A 25,544-nucleotide genomic window follows, 5' to 3' on the forward strand; every position below is an offset into this window, starting at 1 on the left:
CTGTTTAAATATTGTTTACTTGTTCATGATATTCTGTCATGGACATAATGATTTATATCTCCTTATTTGTGTACTACTGTATGTGTTTTGGAATTGTTTTATCCTATAAATGTTGGGTGCTGTCTTGCTCTTGAAGGTATGATTTATGTTCTATGCCTTAGAAGCAGGTGGCAGTAATAGTTTTGTGTTGTATGTTGTAGCTGCTGTAAGACGAAATTCCTTAACTAGAAGTGCAATGGACCAGGAGGCAGAGAAAAACATTCAAAGATGGCTTCAGTTGGCACCTGACAGGGATGGAGGAAGGAAGGAACATGCAAAAAGGACAAATGACACTTAGTTACATTTTTTGCAATGTATTTACTTGTTTTGTATTTGGATATTTTTGTGTGTTTTTGACCACGCAAATTTCACATTTTATTAACCAGTTTTACAGGGCCATGTTCTTAGATATTTTGTATGTTGTAAAGTGCTTTAAATGCCTCATCTGTCTGTTGAAGTTACAAAGTAAAGTGTAATTAAATATAAATCAGTAGTTTGTTGAAAAGCATTTATATGTTGTTTATAGTAAAAGTAAAAATAAACTTTATTGATATCAATTGTGTAGCCATTGTGGTTTATGATGTCACTGGGCCTGTTATGGCCCAAATCAGGTAGAACCATGTCTGGGCCGTCACTGGGCCTATCATGGTCCAAATCAGGTAGAACCATGTCTGGGCCGTCACTGGGCCTATCATGGCCCAAATCAGGTAGAACCATGTCTGGGCCGTCACTGGGCCTATCATGGCCCAAATCAGGTAGAACCATGTCTGGGCCGTCACTGGGCCTATCATGGCCCAAATCAGGTAGAACCATGTCTGGGCCGTCACTGGGCCTGTCATGGCCCGAATCAGGTAGAACCATGTCTGGGCCGTCACTGTGCCTGTTATGGCCCAAATCAGAATATCCATGTCTGGGCCGTTACTGGGCCTGTTATGGCCCAAATCAGAAAATCCATGTCTGGGCCGTTACTGGGCCTGTTATGGCCCAAATCAGAAAATCCATGTCTGGGCCGTTACTGGGCCTGTTATGGCCCAAATCAGGAAAAACCATGTCTGGGCCGTTACTGGGCCTGTTATGGCCCAAATCAGAAAATCCATGTCTGGGCCGTTACTGGGTCTGTTATGGCCCAAATCAGGAAAAACCATGTCTGGGCCGTTACTGGGCCTGTTATGGCCCAAATCAGAAAATCCATGTCTGGGCCGTTACTGGGCCTGTTATGGCCCAAATCAGGAAAATCCATGTCTGGGCCGTTACTGGGCCTGTTATGGCCCAAATCAGGAAAAACCATGTCTGGGCCGTTACTGGGCCTGTTATGGCCCAAATCAGGTAGAACCATGTCTGGGCCGTTACTGGGCCTGTTATGGCCCAAATCAGGTAGAACCATGTCTGGGCCGTTACTGGGCCTGTTATGGCCCAAATCAGGTAGAACCATGTCTGGGCCGTCACTGTGCCTGTTATGGCCCAAATCAGAAAATCCATGTCTGGGTCGTCACTGTGCCTGTTATGGCCCAAATCAGAAAATCCATGTCTGGGTCGTCACTGTGCCTGTTATGGCCCAAATCAGGAAAAACCATGTCTGGGCCGTTACTGGGCCTGTTATGGCCCAAATCAGGAAATCCATGTCTGGGCCGTCAGAGGGCCGTCATTCTTTGCGGTATCTGGGCCAGAGGAAAATTAATAGTGTGGGCCAGATCTGGCCCAGAAGAATTTTGCTATCTGGGTTAAAACCAGAATGAAAAAACTTACTTCTGCTATTGACAGGAAATATAGTTTCCTATATAGTCAGGAAATATAGTTTCCTATATAGTCAGGAAATATAGTTTCAGGGCAGTTCTCTTAACCTCCCTAGAAAAAAACTGAACTGTCACACCTTAGATTATTTTTAGACAGCACACATTTTCTGTAGCTCCAGAAGTCTTCTGCATACAGCTCCTTGACACCCTCAGATGACACAGAACATTGCAGAAATGTGTTTTTTTTTGTGTGTGCAGCAGTCAGTTTGAGACTGAGGAGGCATTCTGATTGGCCTCTCTTTGTGCTAAGTAAACCTACATGATTTCTCTGTATGTGGGACAAACAAACACACCTTAGGGTCCCATTTAGATTCACTTAATTTACCGTCCATCACAATTTTTCCATCACAAAGGAGTTTTCAAAATTTCAGATGTTTAAGTGCTATCGAAATACCTTAGGGTTACCTCCCTTATTTGAGTCTTGCTGGGTTGGATGTCCGAATTTGTACCAGCTTCCAAAAAGATGTGAATGAGCCAGATAAGTTGACATGCTATATTGAGCATAAATGCTGTTTTTACTTTCTATGAGATTTATGGCAGAGCACTGATGGCACCTCAGTTGGGAGAGTTTCTGGAGAGCTTTTCTGAAATTTAATGCACCAGTCCGTTTTCAGTTCAAATATAAATAATGTATGTTTTCGAAATTACTGCTTATTTTTGTGTATCTGTGGTAGGTACCGCACATCAAAATTCCAACATGCACAGATTACAACAGAAATAAGCTCAAATGAACAATTCATCAGAGGACATCAAACCGAATTCAGAACAGTCCATAGGTGAGAAAATGGAGAAGTCTTTTTCATATCAAAGACAAAGAAGTTGTGAAGAATTGCCCTGCAGTGCATGACCTCTTGGAGCAATGACATGCTCTGTTCTGGGAAAATCAGGTAAGTCCAGCTCTTTTGTTTCTTTACCTGTTACTTGGATTGTTTTGTATGTGCAGGCTGCAAGATTATTAATAAGAAACACTTTGCTTGATTATGAAATCTCAAATGTTGAAATTGTAATAAGTTTCCTGAGGTGGCCTTACATTGCAGTGTGTATGTTGTGTTATTATCATATGTTTCAGATCAAAGAGGAGTTCAGAAGGATAACGACAATTCATCTGGAGTGAACCTTTTTGTCAACCCTAAACCTAACCCTACTTCGGACAAGGGGGGGGAGGGGTGCAAGCGCAAAAATAAGACCCATGCTGGACAAATTCAGCCAACGTTTAAAATTATATTCTTATTCTCATTTCCTTGTGGTCTTGTATCGTTTAAAAATAGATAACTGGTGACAATTCATCTGCACATCCACATGGAAATTAAAACATTGATTGTATTATACTATTACACATTGGTTTCTGCAGTAATTTCTGTCACACAGCAAAATGTTGAAGGTGGAAGAGATGTCATTATCCACTGCTTGATGGAGTTCCTTGGAGAGTCTGGGGAACTCAAAGACTACCAGGTACTTTTTTCTAAAGTTTGGGGTTTCTGATGATTATTCTCACCATAATAAACATGTTTTATTCCAACCTACTAATCTAACTTTAATCTTTTCTAATCTTTCTATCTTTCTAATATTTTATAGGTGAACACTTTATGTGGAGGGGAAAAAAAGTGTTCTAGTGCCGTTTAACAAAAAATTCATTTAAAAAAAATTCACATAAAAAGAAAAAAACAGAGCAGTTGATAGTGTAACGTTTAGGGTGTTCGCCCTATGATCAGAAGGTCGTCGGTTTGAATCCCAGGCCTGGTATAGGTATCAGTGAGATACTCATGATTAAGTTACCATCCCCATGCACTAGAATTATGTAATTAATCACAAAGCTTAACATTTTTGGCAGCAGTGATTTTTAAAATGTCTAACACCAACCATGTTGCATTGTATGTATGCACTTAAATATACATTGAACATAAAGCAACTACCTCAAGCACCAGAAAAAATAAAGGTATCAACTAAAAACATCTATTATTGCATATTATGTTGTATGTATTACATAAGATGGGGGACCAGCTCATTGAAGGGCACACTCACATGATTCACTCACATATTCACACAATGTAATTCTAATTAACCTCAGAATGTTTTTGGATTGTATTACCTGGAGGAAACCCCATGACAACAGGAGGAGAAAATGCAAATCACGGGCAGAGTTTGGGTGGGGCAGGTAATACACTTCACTTAATAAACTTTAAGTGCGGTCACTCACCGCTCACTACAATACAATAACTTTCGTTACGCATTAGGCGGCTATGGCGATTTATTTATTTTAGCAACACTTTCAACTTCAGAACGAATAAACTGTAAAATATTAGAGAACGAATAAATCACAATTAATTATAATACTGTGACATAATATTTAATAATAATTCTTATCATTCAAACTGTAGCACGTTGTATTTGAACGTTCTAGAACTTTCGATGATTACTTACCACTTGGTATTTAAACGAAAACCACTGCTGAGCTCGGCATCGTGTTCTAAGCACTCTGTGAGAAATGGCTTCCGTGAACCTCCTCCTCTTCCTTCTAGCTGGCTTAGGCTTGCTTGGGGATGAACAGGGCTTGTCCTTTGAAAAATGCAGGCGCACACAAATTTGTGCACCTAAAAAGTGCTAGGTGCACAATTTTTTTTGTGCACCCTAAAAGTGCTTTTTGTGCGCCTAAAATGTGGTTGGGGTCAAAATGTACTTGTATTTGTACATATTTCTGTTTTTTGTAGTCCTAGTGTTAGTTGAGAATTTTGTCATAGTTTTAATGCTTTAACATATTTTGTAGAAACCCATTTTAAAGTGAATCACTTTTTATTGGTGAATAAAATTTGCAATTCAGAATTCAGTCTTTTTTGCATCAATACTTTGGAGATTGTCCTCAATTTGCATAACACTTGCTGCAGAAGGCTCAGAGGGGAAGAGCACCATAATATTAAGATAATATGGGCCAAAATACACATCATACACATCTGAGCAAATCAAATGTGGCATAGGGTAACCCTGACATACATGTACATGAACACATTACCATGATTTCTCATGCATGCATTTTGTACAGGTCATATGCGTGGTGGGTGTGTGTGTACATTCTAATCGATCTATCTACGGACATAATAAATGCAGTACTACGACGCCAGTTAAGAAGTTGGTTAGTTAAATCGGTGTTAACTGCATTGGAGTTTGTGCGCGTTCACATATGTAGAGCATGTTCGGCAACGCAAGGCACCGTTTGACTCATAGCGCGATCTGTGTTTCACGGAGGAAGACTGCATGCTAATTACGCAAGGTTATAAGGATTTTAAATCAACGCTGTTAAGAAAGTCCAATACCACTGCAGCCAACAAAAGCAGGCAGGCTTATTGGCAACGTATTGACGACGGAGAAAATGCATACGTACATTTTCACGGTCATAAAACGTGGTCTAAAATATCTCACGACCGAGTATTAGACAATGAAGTGTTTTCTGAAAAGAATTGAAATACTGTTAATAATTACAGAGGCTAACAGATGCGACACAATTCAGAAGTCACCTATTATATGCTGCTAAGTAATGTAATGCTCCCTTAAGTTCCATTACTGTAATGTTACTCATAATGTAAACCTATACAATATTAACAATAACTGATCCGATTTCAAATGCAATAGTAGTGGAAAGCGTACGTGGCAGCAAGTCAAGATGAAATATAAAAACATCATGTCACGCACTAATTTGCATATACGTGACGTCATCATGTAGTATCTGACAAGCGTAAGCCCGTCATGTCTCTACTCTCTGAGGCGCCGTGTATTACACTCACCTAAAGGATTATTAGGAACACCATACTAATACGGTGTTTGGCCCCCTTTCGCCTTCAGAACTGCCTTAATTCTACGTGGCATTGATTCAACAAGGTGCTGAAAGCATTCTTTAGAAATGTTGGCCTATATTGATAGGATAGCATCTTGCGGTTGATGGAGATTTGTGGGATGCACATCCAGGGCACGAAGCACCCGTTCCACCACATCCCAAAGATGCTCTATTGGGTTGAGATCTGGTGACTGTGGGGGCCATTGTAGTACAGTGAACTCATTGTCATGTCCAAGAAACCAATTTGAAATGATTCGAGCTTTGTGACATGGTGCATTATCCTGCTGGAAGTAGCCATCAGAGGATGGGTACATGGTGGTCATAAAGGGATGGACATGGTCATAAACAATGCTCAGGTAGGCCGTGGCATTTAAACGATGCCCAATTGGCACTAAGGGGCCTAAAGTGTGCCAAGAAAACATCCCCCACACCATTACACCACCACCACCAGCCTGCACAGTGGTAACAAGGCATGATGGATCCATGTTCTCATTCTGTTTACGCCAAATTCTGACTCTACCATTTGAATGTCTCAACAGAAATCGAGACTCATCAGACCAGGCAACATTTTTCCAGTCTTCAACTGTCCAATTTTGGTGAGCTCGTGCAAATTGTAGCCTCTTTTTCCTATTTGTAGTGGAGATGAGTGGTACCCGGTGGGGTCTTCTGCTGTTGTAGCCCATCCGCCTCAAGGTTGTGCGTGTTGTGGCTTCACAAATGCTTTGCTGCATACCTCGGTTGTAAAGAGTGGTTATTTCAGTCAAAGTTGCTCTTCTATCAGCTTGAATCAGTCGGCCCATTCTCCTCTGACCTCTAGCATCAACAAGGCATTTTCGCCCACAGGACTGCCGCATACTGGATGTGTTTCCCTTTGCACACCATTCTTTGTAAACCCTAGAAATGGTTGTGCGTGAAAATCCCAGTAACTGAGCAGATTGTGAAATACTCAGACCGGCCCGTCTGGCACCAACAACCATGCCACGCTCAAAATTGCTTAAATCACCTTTCTTTCCCATTCTGACATTCAGTTTGGCGTTCAGGAGATTGTCTTGACCAGGACCACACCCCTAAATGCATTGAAGCAACTGCCATGTGATTGGTTGATTAGATAATTGCATTAATGAGAAATTGAACAGGTGTTCCTAATAATCCTTTAGGTGAGTGTATATTATATTAAAACATTACATCCAGATGCACAATAAATAGGTTCTTATTAACATATTACTTTGCGTGATGACGTCATTGCGTAATCGCAACTCAAAACTGCATCTTTATGTAGTATACAAAATAATTGTTTTCTCAAATTGACTGGCCATCTCAGCAAAAACATTATTTGAAATATGTCCATTTAGATTTGTATGAAAAATATAGTTGACTATTTGTAAAAGTAATACAAACACTTTTTGATAAGAATTTTTTATTTTTAAATATAACACTAATAATGAACAGTTACATTCTTTTAAACAATCACAGCTTGTGTACTTACTCTTTTTAACTAGTGAAATTAACACATCTGTGAAAGTGACAACAATTATAGCACTATTGGAATTTATTGCTACCTAAATTACCAACAATTATACATGTTAACAAATATCAGTAAATTAACAGTTATGAAAAATAATTTGAGCTAGCATTTTAACTAGAATATGATATGTGTGTGTTGCTAGGCATTTGTAGGCGGGGATTTTCATGGTGACAGGTAAGGTTTCATAGGAAACACCTGTGAGGCAGAAGTATGGAGGCTATAAAATACCAGCGACAGAAGAGCAGGGAGGCCTCCCTATGCTCGGTGCTGCTTGGAATCCACGCTGCAGCTGTCATATGTGAAGGAGCGTATCGTGGGGAGATTACCGCATTGTGATGATATAAGGCGAGTACTGGCGGGGGGTACCGGGTTAGGAAGTTAGCGGCGCAAGTCGGCGTTCGGGAAATATGTCTCTGGTAGGTAGATCTGGTATTTAGGACATAAATGACAGAAATGACAGAAATGATAACTTAGCAGAGGTGACTGAGCAGCCGTCCATGACGTGAGAATTCAGTGGAAGTAAACCAGCAGTGACACCTCAGCCAGAACCCTGCTGTGAAACTGGACTTATAAACAAAATTGGGTCAATACAGACTGAGCAGCTTGTGCCTCAATAATTTGTGTTTGTACTACAACTATGTGGACAGGTCACAGGTACATACAGTGCTATACCGTTAGTTGATCGCCTTGGTGTTCCAGTGTTCAGTTTCTGTTACCTCTGAGGGAGGCAGATGCATTGATATATGGGGGTTGCTGTCATACTATCTGTCGTACAGGAAGTGGGAGGAGCATTTTGGACATGTGACGAGCGACAGCAGTGAACAAAAGAACCAGCACAAGAACTCAGTTCCAATGCATTTATTTAACTATCATACTATTACAGTTTGCTAGTACAGATTTTCAATCAAAATGTTAGAATCGATTCTCAAAATGAAAACATTTAAATAGATTTTTTTTTTACCTTATTGTTTTGTGCTTAATTTGGAAACGACCCCTAAACATACTTCCAGTCTGACTTATTAGTCAAAAAATACCATCAGACGATCAGACTCCTTCATTCCAGCACTGAATACCAGTAAATGCACAGTTTTATGTACAATTATTTTCCAATGTACAATTATTGGTACTATGTCACTTTCTCAATGTGCAACACTGGCACTTGTGAAGGCATTGGAAAGGCATCTCTACCCGTAGTGTGTCTGGCTAAGAGTTTGCATACTGTCAGTGTACAACCTGAGTTCCATGAACAGCCAAGATTCACCTTTGTATCCGCAAACTTTAAATGCTGACTGTGCGCTACATGGTTTACGGGCATCTGGTCATATAAATCCGATTGTTAATGCCCCACATCCATAGTCCATGTAGCGGTAAAGCACATATACACTATATTGCCAAAAGTATTGGGACACCCCTCCAAATAATTGAATTCATGTGTTCCAATCACTTCCATAGCCACAGGTGTATAAATCAGAATCAGAATCAGAATCAGAATCAGCCTTTATTCGCCAAGTGTGCTGGGACACACAAGGAATTTGTTCCGGCAGCTTGAGACTCTCGTACATAGAGACACTATACAAGCTATACAACAATAAACACTATACAAAAAATTACAAGTGTGAAACATATAATATATATACAAGCCCACGTGGGTAACATTGTGCATTATAAGGTACGACGTAGAGTGTAGACAGGGGGGGAAATTGACATGAGGCAGGTGGCAGCTTAGCTGTTTATGAGGGTGATGGCCTGAGGGAAGAAGCTGCTCCTTTGTCTACTGGCCTTTGTGTACCGAGTTCTATAGCGCCTGCCAGAGGGGATGGATGAGTCACATTCTTTTGTGCAGGTAAAAATGCAGAACAGCCTTTGTCCACTTCAGCTTATCAAAACACATTAGTCTCACCGTCGGTTTTTCTTTTCATCCCTACAAAAAAAATCCATCCATGCTTTACTTCACCTGTGTTTCACTGCTGGGGGGAGGGTTTGGGCGCAAGGTTATCCGAATTTATCTGTGGGGAGTTCGGTACAATTACATTAAGTGGGACACCTTCAGAATTCGGCGTAGGCTCAGTCCGCATTTGAGTCCCTGGCTGGTTCCTCCTCCTTTTGATGAACCTCACAATCCCTGCAATCACCAAAATCCCCACAATCACAGGCCAGTTCTCTGTCAGCCGTACATCTGGAGGGGCCCCTGCAGAATGAATAAAAATTACATTTTCATACAGACATCAAATCTTCAATTAAAAACTTTTTGTAACATCCAGCAGAGTCACATTACTGAGCCAACAGCCCAACCCAGAGCAGCTTCCCATCTGACCCCTGACTGTTAAGGACCTTCCTCAATGGTACAACAGCAGGACCCCATGTCACTCCGAACCACACCCTTAACACCCCACCTGCTGTCCCCTGAACACCCAGTCAAACACAGTATTAAACATTCTCTATAATGGCTAATATCACAGGAGGCCCACAGTGTGGTGACTGTATCTGCTGTGAACTGCAGGTACTGGGCGGCTCTGCACAGCCAGCATGACCCTCTGACATCTTCACCCTCAGCCTGCAAACAGCTGCTTGCTCTACACAGCCCTGAGTCCCCTCTGATCCCTCATAGGTCATTAAACAACTGGCATCACCCGTAACTGAAGGATCAGAGAGTGTAGGATTCACTCTGGGGCAGAAGCATGTTTATCAGACAGAGTATAAACTCACCTGGAGGGTTTTCATCAGGAACTTCTTTGTCTTTGTTCTGCTTACAAACAAGACTGTCTGATTGGGGAGGGAAAAAGAAACAAAATCAGCTGGTCCTGTACCAAATAAAACACACAGTCATTGTCATCATCATGCCACATACAAAAAAAAAAGAAACGAACAGATAATGGTATGCAGAAGAAATTCCAGATTTATTATCAAACCAGATGTACGAAAATATATACGCAGTCTCCCCTTGGGTAAATCAGGACTATCGTATAAATGTGCGTACGTGTTTGAGCCTGACATCCTGCCCAGTAGCCTCCCACAAATAACCATGAACAGTCAATGTGAATGAACTGCATGCTCAGGTGATATGTTAGTGTTCCATTTAGGACAGCACTTAGCCATGGCATTGTGCACTACAGAAGGAAGTGCGCAGTGCGCACTACGCACTACATCTCAGTGCACTGAGGCAAGTGCGCGATTTCGGACACACCCATAGAGCTGACAGATTAGGGTGTGTCGTGTCCAACAGGCCTGACGTCAACATAAAAACTGCTTCAATTAAACATAGTAAAGTAAAGCTGCACAAACCTGCAGGTGGGGTCTCTGCAGCCCTTCGCTTCCGGCCTCCTACAGACACACAGAAACACAAGCAGCAGAGTCAGTCTGAGCCTCAGAGCTACAGCAGTGTGTGAAACGCAAATGACCAGGGGGCCTGGGAACAGAGAGGAGCTGCAGAGGGGGGGTCCCTACTGCTCTCATCTTCTGGGTGGGGGCTCTGTTCAAGCAGGGCAGGGGGGCAGGCTGAGCTGGAGGAGGGTTTGCCTCACACAGACGGGGTCTCCTGAGGTTTAAGGTGGCCGGTCAGAGGGTTTACTTACCTTTAACATTAAGGTGATTAATCTGTATTTCTGCACCATTGATCAGACACTTATATTCCCCCTGATCCTGCAGTCTGACATCATTAATGACCACAGAGAAGTTATTCTGTCGGATGGATCCAACCTGAGAACAGTTTACAAAGTGATGATGTTCACACCAAGTCCCAATTTGAAACCAGCAAATAGGCCTATGTACAAACTTCCACAAAACTTCCACCTCACTCTCTCCATCTTCCGGTCCATCACAGGGCAGCGTGACAGTCTCTCCAGGAGAAACAGCTACAATTGATTAACATACAGAACAAAGTCATTAAAAGATCAGTAGTATAATTACACAATTAGGAATTTGTCCTAATTACGTACCACAGCTTAAATTCAGCTCAATCAGCATCATCACACAGAGCAGCTACAGCGTAACCAGGCAGCTTAGTTACAGGAACACAGTGAGAGACCCGACCGTCCCTTATAAAGGGGGGGATTTTACAGCCGACACCCATGTCAGACACTCACACCATCATATAATTAATAAAACAGATCAGAATTAACATATACAGCTAATTAGCCCACAGAGTCAGTGTGAGGCATCTACTCACATAAGACTGCCCCGAAGACAGCAAGGAGATGGTGTACAAGGCAGAGGAGCAGAAGTGTGACCATCCATCTGCAGCCAGAGAAGATCGAGATGAAATAGGTCAGGGCTCATATGCATGAAGAATATTCATTTAAAAAAATTCAAAAACTGGCTGCCTGCAAACTGCATCCTCAGAGTCTGACCTCTAACATTTAAACATTAAAAAAAGCATCTCATTATAACCATCTGTATTGTATTTATAACCTAAATGAATATCAGTTGATCACTGACTAGTATATGAATCTGTTCTTGGAAACTAGCAAAACATTGACAGCTATGGACGTATGGTACATCATTTAACATATCAGTATTTCTTAAGATATATTTGTATTAGTCTGATGGATCAATTTGAGTTGATATTGCTGACTGACGTGAACTTTATAAATAGTAAAAGTTAGTAAAAACTTTATTAACAATAATCAATATCATAAATATTATATATATTAGATATAATATATCACATATTATAGCTCCATCTGGCTTCACCTGCGTATTGTGGGTTGTTCTGATCCATAATTCTGAAGAGCGCTACTGAAACTGTCGGAGATACTGCACACGGCGGAGGAGTTCAGATGAGTCATTTCCATCTTAGCAGTGGCTTGGTTTATTCTGCAGGGTAACCACATTTCACGTCGATCCACAGCCACCTCTCACAGACATGCCCTTGCAGTACCAGCCCTTGGGGGTAAGAGGTGTGGCCGCGCAGGGCTGATGTATCCAAGCAGTGAAAAAACAACAGCTGAACACACCTTGGCTGATTCCTCAAAGTGAAAGTGATATCCATCCATCCATCACCGTAACTGTAACCGCTGAGCCCCAATTGGGGTCACAGGGGGGGCTGGAGCCTATCGCGGGAACAGGGGGCACAGGCAGGAACCAACCCTGCGCAGGCGCCAACACTCACACTCAACCAATCACGGGGCCAACTTAGTGTAACCAATTAACCTAACCACACATTTAGAGATGGTCTGTCCAATTCTGACACTTGAGATCTCCCTGAACCACCTACTGCACACTTTTGGACTGTGGAAATATGGTTGTTTCAGGGCAGGAAACTCACACAAACATGGGGAGAGCATGCGAACTCCACACAAAAAGTGGGTTGAAAACAGGACCTTCTTGCTGTGAGGCAGCAGCGCTAACCATTGCGTCACCGTGTCGCCCCAAAGTGACATCAAAAGTTCAGATTTAGCCCCCCCCAAAAAACAGTGTCCCATTGGCCACCGGATGCTACATGGGGTGTGATTGTCTGCAGGTGGAATGTTAATCTGCCTCTACGGTAAGGCGGACACACAGTGGCCAAGATACGCAAGGATCAGGCAAGAACCGAATACAATCACATGTAGCCACATGCGACACCCCAGTATACACAACCACTTACAACGATTACACACTGTGTGTGAGACAGTACTCACCTACGGCTGAGACAAGGCCGAGCTCGGTATTTCCGCTTAGTCAAAATGAAAGTTCGGTTTTCGTCAAAAGGATGTGGCTGCAGAACGCCTGCAGTGTGTATACAGTAAGTGTATTACGAATAATGGTGCGTTCCATTTGCCCTCGGAGATCCGAGAAATATCGAGAAGGGTCTGGCTGCAGAACGGGCAAGTGCAACCGGGGAATCACGATATGAAATATTCTTAATCATGTTAACGTGCATATATTTGTGTTGTTTGGCTGGCCTTTGTTGGTTTATTAAAATGTTGGATTTTAAATACCAGATTGCGTTAATCAAGCTAAATGCTCGCCTGTTATTCTTGTAGTTATTAGCATATATAAACCCCACCCATGAAGGTATTCAAGGTGAGCTGCAATCATGAGAAAGACAATGGAGATTCCACAAAAGCTGAGAGAGGTGATTATTTCATCACACCTGAAGGGCCTTGGGCATAAGAAGATTTCCAAAACATTTAACATTCCAAGAGTCACCATTGGGAGCATCATAAGGAAGTTTAAAACGCATGGAACATCTGCAAACCTGCCTGGCCATGGAAGAAAGCCCAAAATTTCATCTAGGGCCCTTAGCAACTTAGCCAGAACAACTAAGAGAAACTCCTGTGTGACTGCAAGACACCTACAGGATGACCTGATGAAGGCTGGTACAAGTGCTTCAGTGGCAACTATAAGACGTGCACTGAAAAACAAAGACTTCATGGCCGGACTCCAAGACGCTCTCCACTCCTGACCTCAAGGACTGTCAAAAGTTGACTTGAATATACCAGGAGGAATTTGGATAAGACTCCAGAGTTTTGGGAGTTCTATGGACTGATGAAACCAAACTGGAACTGTTTGGACATATTGACCAGCGGTATGTCTGGCATGCGAAAGGCCAGGCTTTTGACCAGAAGAATACCATCCCCACGGTCAAGCATGGATGTGGGTCATTGATGATCTGGGGTTGTTTTTCTGCTGCAGGAACCGGGAGTCTTGATCGTGTACCTGGCATCATGGATTCCCAGAAATACCAGGCCATTTTAAAGAGAAATGTGATGCCTTCTGTTGGCAAATTGCACCTTGGTGATCATTGAACTTTCCAGCAAGACAATGATCCCAAGCACACCTCCAAATCAACCAAAGCTTGGTTGAGAAAAAGATCCAGGAACATCCTGGAGTGGCCTTCTTAGTCACCAGATTTAAATCTGATTGAAAATCTTTGGTGGGATTTAAAGAAGGAAGTTTCAGCACGGAGGCCATCAAACATCACTGAGCTAGAGGCCTTTGCAGGTGAAGAATGGGCAAAGATTCTGATTGAGAGGCGTAAGAAGTACGGAAGAGGATTAGGGCCACCATGAAAATATTATGTTATTTCTGACTTTAATGTCTGAATTCTGACTTTAATCTCAGAATTCTGACTTTTTTTCTAAACTCAGAATTCTGAGAAAAAAAGTAAAAGTGGCCCTAATCCTCTTCCGTACGAACGGGTCCAAAGCTAATGGACAGAAGCAGTGGGGAGGAATGGAGTGAATGGCATAAAATGAGTAGTTTAGTAATGATGGGAAATGGAGTACAGACTGTAACTGATGGCCAATGCATTTAAATAGTCAGGAAGTAGGAAATATTACTATGATAGGATGAGACCTGACATTTGGACATTACAGTAGATATGTTCATTAAGTTAGGGCAAAGGAAAAGGGGTAGATGAGAAACAGAAGGGAAATGTGGTGACTCCAGATGTCGGAAAAATTGCAATTGCTGCAGTGTACACAGCCTGAAGTATCACTGAAGTTTGATACATTTCTAAAAGTCAAATGGCAGGAAGATGAAAGCGAATTAAAAATATGTACTCAGATGAAGGGAAAGGTGATTAATCTTTGAATGTTTGATGAGAATTAAGGTAATTTCAGCTGCATTAGCCAAGGTGGGTCTTAGACATATTTACACAGTGGCCGTAGTGCCCCCGTTTGACCAATCAGCACGAAAGGTGGAGGGTCTGTCTGTGGGCCAGTGGTAAATTAGTGGGTCAAATTTTGTGAGGATTGGATGAAGCATGCCAGAGATTTAGCTGTTTGATTGAAATGGGCATGGAAATGGTTTGGCCAGCAGGTGGAGTCAGCGCTCCATTTGATAAATGCTATTCAATACTTTCAGGCCTTCTCATGTGTAAATGAAGTCTGATAATGTTCTATGAGGCAAATGGGTGAAAAATGAAAGGAAATTAAAAATAAAGACTGAGTTGAAGGGAAAGGTTACAATTCTTCGAAGGTTTTATGAGAAATAAGGACATTTCAGCTGAATTTGCTAAGGTGGGTCTTAGACGTATATGGACAGTGGCTGTAGCGCCCCCATTTGACCGATCGGTACCAAAGTTGGAGGGTCTGTCTCTTGTCCTGTGCTACATTAGTGGGTGAAATTTGGTGAGGATTGGCTGGAGCACGGCTGAGATTAAGGTGGTTGATTGAAATGAGCATGGAAATGGTGCAGGTTGGGTGTGGCTGGTGGCCATAGCATACAGGTAGTTTTTTTTAATGAATCATCCATAAGGGCAGTGTCCTGATTGACCTGCTACCAGAATGAACTAGGTGGGGTGTACATTGTAGGAGTTACAGGAATATGTCATTTATGGAGTTTTTAAACATCACGAGGGAATGCAAATCACTGTCATTGGACGGTACATATATCTTGATTTGGCATGACTCACAGAACATGCAGTGCAAAGGATTTTAACCAGTAATATGTCACTGGAACAGAAATTAGAAAAATGTAAATTGAACTGGTTTTCCGGGTTTATACAGACATGTTATATTGCTGATGCGCCCCCGTTTGACCAATCAGCACAGAAGTTGGAGGGCCCTTCCCCAGTACTGTCCTACAGGATATATTCAAGTTTGGTGGCTGAGGCAGGCCTGAGATACAGCTGTCTCATTGAAATGGCTGTGGCACCTGTATGGTTTGGGTGTTGCTGGTGGCCGTACCTTACAAAAAGTTTAGGAGTTTTTAAATAATTATTTATAAGGACTGTCTCCTGATTTAAATGATACCAGACTTATGTAGGTTGGGAGAAAATCCTAGGAGGTTAATGAAAAGTCCTGTTTTCAGACCTATATAAATTATGCAAAAACGCAAAGATGGAGAACCAAGTTCTACATGTTGTTTGATTTGGCATGTCATACTGAATTGGCCTGGTAATAAATGTCAATTGTAGGCTTGACAGTTCTGGAGAAATAGGCAGAAACACAAAATTTGTCACTGTAGCGCCCCCATCTGGCAGAGTGGGGTGCCCTTACCAGGGTGAGGTCAGGGTCTGTAGACATATGGATCACCCAGATTCAGTTGAGATTGGTGATTGCTAGGCCTGTCAAATGCATGCTTGACTTTTATTGGCTAATTATGGGCACCATTGTATGACTAATGACTGCCATATTACGGATCTGACCTTGGCCATAGTAGACATGTGCCAAATTTCACTTGGATAAGCCAAGCAGTTCAGGAGATATTGGAAGTAGGTATTTGTAGCGCCCCCTATTGACTAAATGCAGGCCGCTTTGTATGGTGTCCCCAGAATGGAGCAGGGAGGTAGGATTTTAAGTTTGGTTAAGGTAGGCTAAGACACGGAAGAAAGTCAGACTGAAATTTAGGGAGAGTTTGGGTGTGGCAGATGGCTGTATGATACAGAAATGTCAGACTTTTTTTTATAACAATTGATCAGCTCAGAGGACTGATTGGTTTGACTCCTCATTTGTCTGATTTGGTCAGATAGTGTAGGCAGAAGTAAGTTTAGTAAATTATGCAAATTAGCAGTAGTAGGCGGAGCCTAACAGTTTCGCTCTGAAAGTTGTAGGGAATATCTGCCTGTATCTGTAGAAAAACTCATTTTGATTGTAGGACTAACAGGACAGGAGATATTGGCCGAAAGGTGTATGGGGGACACCTTGCTTTTGGCGGCGAGCACACGGCCTTCCTTGGGAAGTGCCCCCCCCCCCCAGTCAGCTGTAGCGGGAACACTGCTGCTCATTGGTGCTTTCCTACAGCATCTAAACTGCAATTGGGTGTACATGAATGGGTGCGTTTCACACAGGTTGTCCCACCACTGCCACAAGGAAGTCATGTGACCCAAGTCATGTGGCCTGGAAGAATGCCATAAGTGAGGTCGTCAGGGTAGAGTGCTTACTCTGGGCAGGAAATGCAGGACACACAGCACCGTTGAGGAATGATGCCTGATACATATTAGTGTGTTTGTCTGTGTCTGTGTGTCTGCAGGCTCTCGGCTTGTTTGCTCCTGGCCCACAAACTGACACATCTGAACTGAATGCTGTTTCTCTAAAGTGAAAAGGGTTAAAAAGGCCATAAAAACAGGAAGTGAACTTGTCATGTCCCACTGCTCAGTGATTTTTTTTCAAATAAAAACACGAGTCTGCTGCTATTCGGCTTCAAACTCGTCTGCTTTGAAGTCTGTGTTAATTGTGGGAAGAGGATGGTAATGAGGAAGGAGATTTTCCAGGAGGTCAGGTTTCAGGTTGCATCGCCCCCTCCCCCCCCCCCCCCCCCCCCCCCCCGCCCCCGCTTGCGTGACAAAGCAGACCATTCGGGAAATGTCGCTAAGCTAATAGTGTTTTGTGATAGTGCTGCTTTTATTTCTATGAAAAGAGACAATCAAAGGAGAACATTGTTTGCTGTGTGGCCCCTGGGTTGAGCCCATGGCTGGTACCTAAATAACTAAGAGTATTTAGAGTATTTACAGAGGTTAACAGAAGCTGTTCTTATTACATTTTCTAAGGTTAAGTCAATTTTAGGGTCGTGCCAAAAAATAGTCATTCTCCCCATTCTCTCCGAATAGACCTTAAACACACAAGCAGATGCGGAGAAGTTGCAGCTGGACGGGTGGGGCTTGATCTGGGCTCTGTCCAACGAGGACGCCACACAGAGTGGATGTGATTGAGAGCCAGCAGACAGGCTTGCAGCGGAGCGATCTACGCATTTACCCTGAGCATTGGAGCGGTGGAGAGAGCTTGAGGGAGAGGAATCCGGGGAGAGCAAGGGGGGCGTCCGAGCCGGAGTGGTGCTCTGAAACAAGCTGGGGAGGAAGATGGGAGCATGTCCGCTTGGGGAACGGCCTTCTTGGAGGGGCACCGCTGCTAAGCTGAGCTGCCGGCTGAAGGTCTGCTGCTCCACCACTGCTGACAAGGTACTGGCTGTTGTGCCCCCCCCCCCCCCCCCCAATAGCAGGATGGTGTTTATCATTCAGGCATCTGTCGGTTTGCCCCGAGGGGTCTGTCAGTGTTCTGGCTGGGTGGGGGAGGGGGTCTTTGCAGTGGCAGGTGAGCGATGTGCTGCTTATGCTGTTTACCCCCGGCGTCAGTGGTACACAGCCAAGCCGTGTGCAGGAGTGTCTCTGCGCTGTAGCCGCGTGCCTGTCCTTCCCCTGTGGGACTCAGGGGGGCTGCACATGAGACAGGGGGATTGGGGGTAGGGGTGGGGGGGCGCCGGTATCGCTCCCTGGCGCAGGAGGAGTGTCAGAGTAAGATAATGCGCTGCACAGGATCCGTACGTGCTTCTGTAGGAGGGATCTGTGCCGAGCCTCCGCAGTGCAGTGCTGGGAATCTGTGTGTGTGTGTGTGTGTGTGTGTGTATGTGTGTCTGTGTGTGTGTGTGTGTGTGTATGTGTGTCTGTGTGTGTGTGTGTGTGTGTGTGTGTGTGTGTGTGTGTGCGTGTGGGAGACAACTGTGAATGAAATGACTACGTTTTGTTCTACACAGAGGCAGTGAAGATAAGGACATCCGAAATAGAAACACACACACACATACATACACACAATCTCTCTCTCTCTCTCTCTCTCTCCCATTATATTGTTTTCTTTTCCTTTTTTTTGTTTTATTTCTTGTTTTTCTTTATTAGATGTTTTTTGTGTTGTTTGTTGTCCTGGTTCTTTCTCTTTGTGTTTTTTTGGTTAATTGTTTGTTTCCTTTGTCTAGTTTTGTAATGACGACCCATCTTGCAAATTGAGGTTGCAGTAGGGTTTTTTTTGTTGTTGACTGACTTAAAAAAGGCTGGTGAAAGTCTCTCTCTCTCTCTCTCTCTCTCTCTCTCTCATATTGACATGGAGATCCCCCCAGAAACCACTGCTGTCAAAGCAGAGCCTCAAAGAACATAAATATGACAGAGAAGAGGAGACCTTGCAGACTCCACACCCAGCCCTGAGAGCCGCACGCGGGCCCCACACAGACACCCCACCAGCCCTGAGAGCCGCACGCGGGCCCCACACAGACACCCCACCAGCCCTGAGAGCCGCACGCGGGCCCCACACAGACACCCCACCAGCCCTGAGAGACGCACGCGGGCCCCACACAGACACCCCACCAGCCCTGAGAGCCGCACGCGGGCCCCACACAGACACCCCACCAGCCCTGAGAGACGCACGCGGGCCCCACACAGACACCCCACCAGCCCTGAGAGCCGCACGCGGGCCCCACACAGACACCCCACCAGCCCTGAGAGCCGCACGCGGGCCCCACACAGACACCCCACCAGCCCTGAGAGCCGCACGCGGGCCCCACACAGACACCCCACCAGCCCTGAGAGCCGCACCCGGGCCCCACACAGACACCCCACCAGCCCTGAGAGCTGCACGCGGGCCCCACACAGACACCCCACCAGCCCTGAGAGCCGCACGCGGGCCCCACACAGACACCCCACCAGCCCTGAGAGCCGCACGCGGGCCCCACACAGACACCCCACCAGCCCTGAGAGCTGCATGCAGGCCCCACACAGACACCCCACCAGCCCTGAGAGCTGCATGCAGGCCCCACATGGAGGGGATATCCTGGCTTCAGTATGTGGGAAGATTCTGGAATTTACAGAAGGATTTTGTTTTCTTTATGTAAAATTATACAAAGCAATACAAAGCAATATCAAATTTCTTTGGGTATAATAGCATTCTATTGTTGTGTACTATGTTGATTTGCTCTTTGATTTTTGTTTTGCTCTCAAGCTGACACCCTGCTCACGGTGAGCTGCCATCCCCTGCTCCCTGCCCTCCTGCTCCCCGCCCCCCTGCTCCTCTCACGCATCTGAGAGAACTTACTGGTAGCTGTTTTCAAACAATTAGCCACCTTAAGTGTTTTAGAATGTCCCCTACGATGATTTAGAATGTCCAGAGCGAAAAAATGCAACATCAATCGGGCAAGGGCTTACTTTGATATCAGTGTTGTGAATGAAGGGTGAGTGGTCCCCCACCCCCACCCTTCTTGAACACGGTAATCTGTTACAGTTTCGCACTGGAGCCATGTCAGGAAGCTCCCACTAATGTTACTAAGTTGCCGAAGGATAGAGAGCCTATATCCAACACAATAACCTGCTCGATTCACTTTACTCAGACTGCCGCTCTCTCCACAGCACTGAAACCATCTTAACTAAAGCTTATCTAAACTTCTTCTTCTTCTAAAGATCTTCTAATGTCTGCTGACTCTGGAGCCCATAGCATCCTCATCCTCGACCTGCGTGCGGCCTTCGGCGCTGTCCCGCAGCATCCTCATCCACGACCTGCGTGCGGCCTTCGGCGCTGTCCCGCAGCATCCTCATCCACGACCTGCGTGCGGCCTTCGGCGCTGTCACGCAGCATCCTCATCCTCGACCTGCGTGCGGCCTTCGGCGCTGTCACGCAGCATCCTCATCCTCGACCTGCGTGCGGCCTTCGGCGCTGTCACGCAGCATCCTCATCCTCGACCTGCGTGCGGCCTTCGGCGCTGTCACGCAGCATCCTCATCCTCGACCTGCGTGCGGCCTTCGGCGCTGTCCCGCAGCATCCTCATCCACGACCTGCGTGCGGCCTTCGGCGCTGTCACGCAGCATCCTCATCCTCGACCTGCGTGCGGCCTTCGGCGCTGTCACGCAGCATCCTCATCCTCGACCTGCGTGCGGCCTTCGGCGCTGTCACGCAGCATCCTCATCCTCGACCTGCGTGCGGCCTTCGGCGCTGTCACGCAGCATCCTCATCCTCCACCTGCGTGCGGCCTTCGGCGCTGTCACGCAGCATCCTCATCCACGACCTGCGTGCGGCCTTCGGCGCTGTCACGCAGCATCCTCATCCTCCACCTGCGTGCGGCCTTCGGCGCTGTCACGCAGCATCCTCATCCTCCACCTGCGTGCGGCCTTCGGCGCTGTCACGCAGCATCCTCATCCTCGACCTGCGTGCGGCCTTCGGCGCTGTCACGCAGCGTCCTCCCCTCAAGGCTCCCTGACCTGGGTATCGAGTATAACACCTTTGGCTGCTTCACTTCCTACCTGACGGGCAGGAAGCGGATCATTTCCATCTCTGGATAATTGTTTTCCTCTTCAACAGTCACTAATGGAATTCTCCAGGTATGAAATTCTGTCTAACATGAAACTACAGCTATTAACACTGTCTGCTCTGCTGCTGTGACACCAATAAGTATTAATGCAGGACAAAGTAATTATTTAAAGTCAGGCCAGGAAAGCTGTCTGTTTACTGTGCTTTAATGCTAAGTGTGTTAACATGTGTGTCACTGGGGTTACCTTGGGTTTCTAGAAGGATTTGACTGGGATTTAGCTGTGCTTTTTTCTGACTTTGAATTAGAAGTCTGGATATGCCAGGAGGAGGGAGGGGTGTCTTTATTCATTGTTTTTTACCTTGTAGAAAGTGAAGACATCAAAACTATAAAATCATATGTAATTGTGTAGTAACCAAAAATTGTTCAGAAAATCAAAAGCACCTTATATTTCAGTTGGGTTGAAGTCAGGTGACTGTGGAGACCAGGCCATCTACCACACACACCGTCACTCTCCTTTGGCTAATAACTCAAACACAGTTTGCTTGGGGTCATTACCACGTGGGTAAATAAATAAATTATTCCCCAAGTAACTGCAAAACAATCAATGAAAGCTACTGCGGGGGGGAGGGGGATTCAAATGGATAGATATATTTCAAATTGTATTTCACGCTTTGGTATCAACTTCACTTTTTCTATTAGGGAACATTCAAGCATTTAAACATAGGTCACTAACATTATGAAAAATTATGAATAAATCATGAATACATTTAAAACAGTCCGACTGGCTGGTGCTTTGAGGCCTCTTCTAAGCAGAGTTTCCACTCCGTCTCATATTTTACAGGATCGTCCCGTATCGTAAAATAAACTGTGTCCCATTTTGATCCCACATGGGACGTGATTTTGTCTCGTATTATCAGACCAGGTGATCGGTCCTGGGGAGGTGGGGGCATCGTGTTCCTCATTTCTGATGAATGAGCCAATAAAATCCCTCATCCTCCACTATGCAAAAAGCCAATGTGATCATCTCAGTTACTGTAGTAGTTCTGTACTCAGCTCTGGTGCTGCTAACTTTTACTGTTTAAAGTTCACATGTCAGTCAGCAATATCAGCCCATATTGATCCATCAGACTGATACCGATATCTTGATTTATAATAAATACTGACATGTTAAACGATGTACCGTACATCCATAGCTGTCAGTGTTTTACTAGTTTCTAAGAATTAACTACTAGTCAGTGATCAAGACCTGATATTAACTTAGGTTATAAATACACATTAATACAGATGGTCAGGATGAGAATGTTTTAATGTTTAAATGGAGGACCTATTTCATCTCGATCTTCTCTGGCTGCAGATGGATGGTCACACTTCTCCTGCTCCTCTGCCTTGTACACCATCTCCCTGCTGTCTTCGAGGCAGATTTATGTGAGTAGATGCCTCACACTGACTCTGTGGCCTAATTAGCTGTATATGTTAATTCTGATCTGTTTTATTAATTATATGACGGTGTGAGTGTCTGACATGGGTGTCGGCTGTAAAATCCCCCCCTTTATAGGGGACGGTCGGGTCTCTCACTGTGTTCCTGTAACTTAGCTGCCTGGTTACGCTGTAGCTGCTCTGTGTGATGATGCTGATTGTGCTGAATTTAAGCTGTGGTACGTAATTAGGACAAATTCCCCAGGTATAATGAATGGACCAATCAATGTGGAGGGATAGAATTATGTGTAATTATAATACTGATCTTTTAATGACTTTGTTCTGTATGTTAATCAATTGCAGATGCTTGTCCTGGAGGTACTGTCACACTGTCCTGTGATGGACCAGCAGATAAAGTCACCAGTGTAGTGTGGATTTTTGGAAGCAGGACTATCTATTCGTTTAAAAATGGGATTTCAAAATGTGAACATCCTCACTTTGTAAGCCGGACTCAGCTTCGATCCATCCGACAGAATAACTTCTCTTTGGTCATCAATCCTGTCAGACTGCAGGATCAGGGGGAATATAAGTGCCTGATCAATGGTGCAGAAATACAGATTAATCGCCTCTTTGTTAAAGGTAAGTAAACCCTCTGACCGGCCACCTTAAACCTTAGGAGACCCCGTCTCTGTGGGCCAAACCCTCCTCCAGCTCAGCCTGCCCCCCTGCCCTGCTTGAGCAGAGCCCCCACCCAGAAGATGAGAGCAGTAGGGACCCCCCCTCTGCAGCTCCCCTCTGTTCCCAGGCCCCCTGGTCATTTGCATTTCACACACTGCTGTAGCTCTGAGGCTCAGACTGACTCTGCTGCTTGTGTTCAGGTGTGTCTGTAGGAGGCCACTTTACTTTACTGGGTTTAATTGAGGCAGTTCTCATGCTGACATCAGGCCTGTTGGACATGATGCACCCATTAATAGGCCTCCTGTAGGCTCTGTCTGTCTGACAGGCCTGATCACAGGAGACCTGGGGCCTGAATTATATTATAGATGTGTTGTCCCTGCTCTGTGATTTTACATGACCTACAACTTCATGGCTGAGTTGCTGTTGTTCCCAGTTGCTTCCACTTTGTTATAATGCCACTAACAGTTGACTGTTGACTTTAGTAGCAAGGAAATTTCATGAATGAACTTAATGCACAGGTGGCATCCTATCATAGTATCTCGCTTGAAGTCACTGAGCTCCTGAGTGACCCATTCTTTCACAAATGTCTGTAGAAGCAGCCTGCATGCCTATAGGTGCTTGATTTTATACACCTGTGGCTATGGAAGTGATTGAAACACCTGAATTCAATGATTTGGAGTGGTGTCCCAATACTATTGGCAAAATAGTGTATATCTACATTTATAAATACTCTACACTCATGGCAGTGCGATGCAGCATAATGCCGTTATTCAAGTGACACCATAAACAGAAGGATTAGAAGAAAAGGAGTTTTCAGGGATCAGCAAGATTATTTTTTAGGTTTTTACTCGTTCACTGTGTTTTGCACTGTACTGTATGTATGTTTCTATTCTTTATACCTTGTTGCTATATGCAGAAGACTTTCCTCTTGGCATTAATGAAGTTTATCTTCTTCTTCTGACCATGATGATGACTGACTTATGAGCTAATTTAGGCTCCCAAGAGTCGTTCTTCCACTATAATGTTCTGATATCGGTCCAGCATTAGAGACCAGCCGCTCAAACTCAGGCTGTACTGGTTCACATACAGGTTCTGACTACGGTTGGCTTTCTGGCAACAGGCACCTACCAGAGGGACCTAACAGACAGATCAGCCATATCCCACCCAAACTTCAGCTCCTCCATGCCTTCTGTGCTGCATGGAGTAACCAAACTACATGGTGCTACATCGTGTTTCCCTACACTCTGGGCGAACAGGCAAACGTAAAAACTAAATGCTGTGATTCCCGTTTTCTATAATGTAATCAGGGCAACTGACTGAACTCTCATTGCTCTAAGGGCAACTAGTGCTAAATTAAAAGCCATTTAATTCTGTTAATGCACAAGTAGCCTGTGATGCAGGCATGACATTGACCAATACAGTAGCTCAATGGCCTGAGTCTCCTCATGATCCACATCAGTATCTCCCGACTGCCTGGACAAAAAACCTGCATAATAGGGAATCCCCCAGGTTAGATGCCATCAGCATGATGAAGTTTGAGGGTGAAGGTGTGGGTTTGTCTCATAACTTAGTCATAGTGGCTCTGTGCTCAGCAAGTCATTTCTTTACCTATATTGTCAGGTCCGACCTCTTTTATTTTCGGGGAGTTTTGTAGAGCTGATAGACTTTACTGCAGTGGCGACGTCTTTCCAATCAGCACGTTTTCCTGTGTGATCCCTGTACTCAGGCCCCCGAATATAACACTGTGTCCTGCCTTCACCTCTGACAGGAGGACCTCTAACTCTCACTGTACAAAATTTCTCTTTTTTTATTTAAAATCTCCATTGGAATTTGCTAAAGGTTTGATTTGCGTATTACCTGAGCATGCAGTTCATTCATATTGACTGTTCATGGTTATTTGTGGGAGGCTACTGGGCAGGATGTCAGGCTCAAACACGTACGCACATTTATACGATAGTTCTGATTTACCCAAGGGGAGACTGCGTATATATTTTCGTACATCTGGTTTGATTATAAATCTGGAATTTCTTCTGCATGCCATTTTCTGTTCGTTTCTTTTTTTTTTGTATGTGGCATGATGACGACGATGACTGTGTGTTTTTTATTTGGTAATGGATCAGCTGATTTTGTTTCTTTTTCCCTCCCCAATCAGACAGTCTTGTTTGTAAGCAGAACAAAGACAAAGCAGTTCCTGATGAAAACCCTCCAGGTGAGTTTATACCCTGTCTGATAAACATGCTTCTGCCCCAGAGTGAATCCTACATTCTCTGATCCTTCAGTTACGGGTGATGCCAGTTGTTTAATGACCTACGAGGGATCAGAGGGGACACAGGGCTGTGTA

At 44.4% G+C, this 25,544-nt stretch overlaps 1 protein-coding gene and 1 long non-coding RNA gene across 2 annotated transcripts in view; one reads left to right on the plus strand and one right to left on the minus strand.

Annotated features, from left to right (window-relative positions):
• Positions 1 to 337: 337 nt before the first annotated feature.
• Positions 338 to 2,947, minus strand: LOC140582294 (uncharacterized). Its single transcript, XR_011985223.1, has 2 exons — positions 1,251 to 2,947; positions 338 to 1,203 (listed from the first exon to the last, which is right to left on the minus strand). It is a non-coding gene; the product is annotated as an uncharacterized lncRNA (long non-coding RNA).
• A 1,324-nt stretch (positions 2,948 to 4,271) lies between these two features.
• Positions 4,272 to 25,544, plus strand: part of LOC140582295 (G-protein coupled receptor family C group 5 member B-like) — a 40,461-nt gene continuing 19,188 nt past the window's right edge. The window contains exon 1 of the mRNA XM_072706591.1: positions 4,272 to 4,332. Within this exon, the coding sequence (XP_072562692.1) occupies positions 4,318 to 4,332 (15 nt within the window). The 5' untranslated portion in view covers positions 4,272 to 4,317. The remainder of the gene's footprint in view (positions 4,333 to 25,544) is intronic.

This window comes from Paramormyrops kingsleyae, chromosome 24, assembly GCF_048594095.1.
Source record: "Paramormyrops kingsleyae isolate MSU_618 chromosome 24, PKINGS_0.4, whole genome shotgun sequence".
NCBI classification, from domain to species: Eukaryota; Metazoa; Chordata; class Actinopteri; order Osteoglossiformes; family Mormyridae; genus Paramormyrops; species Paramormyrops kingsleyae.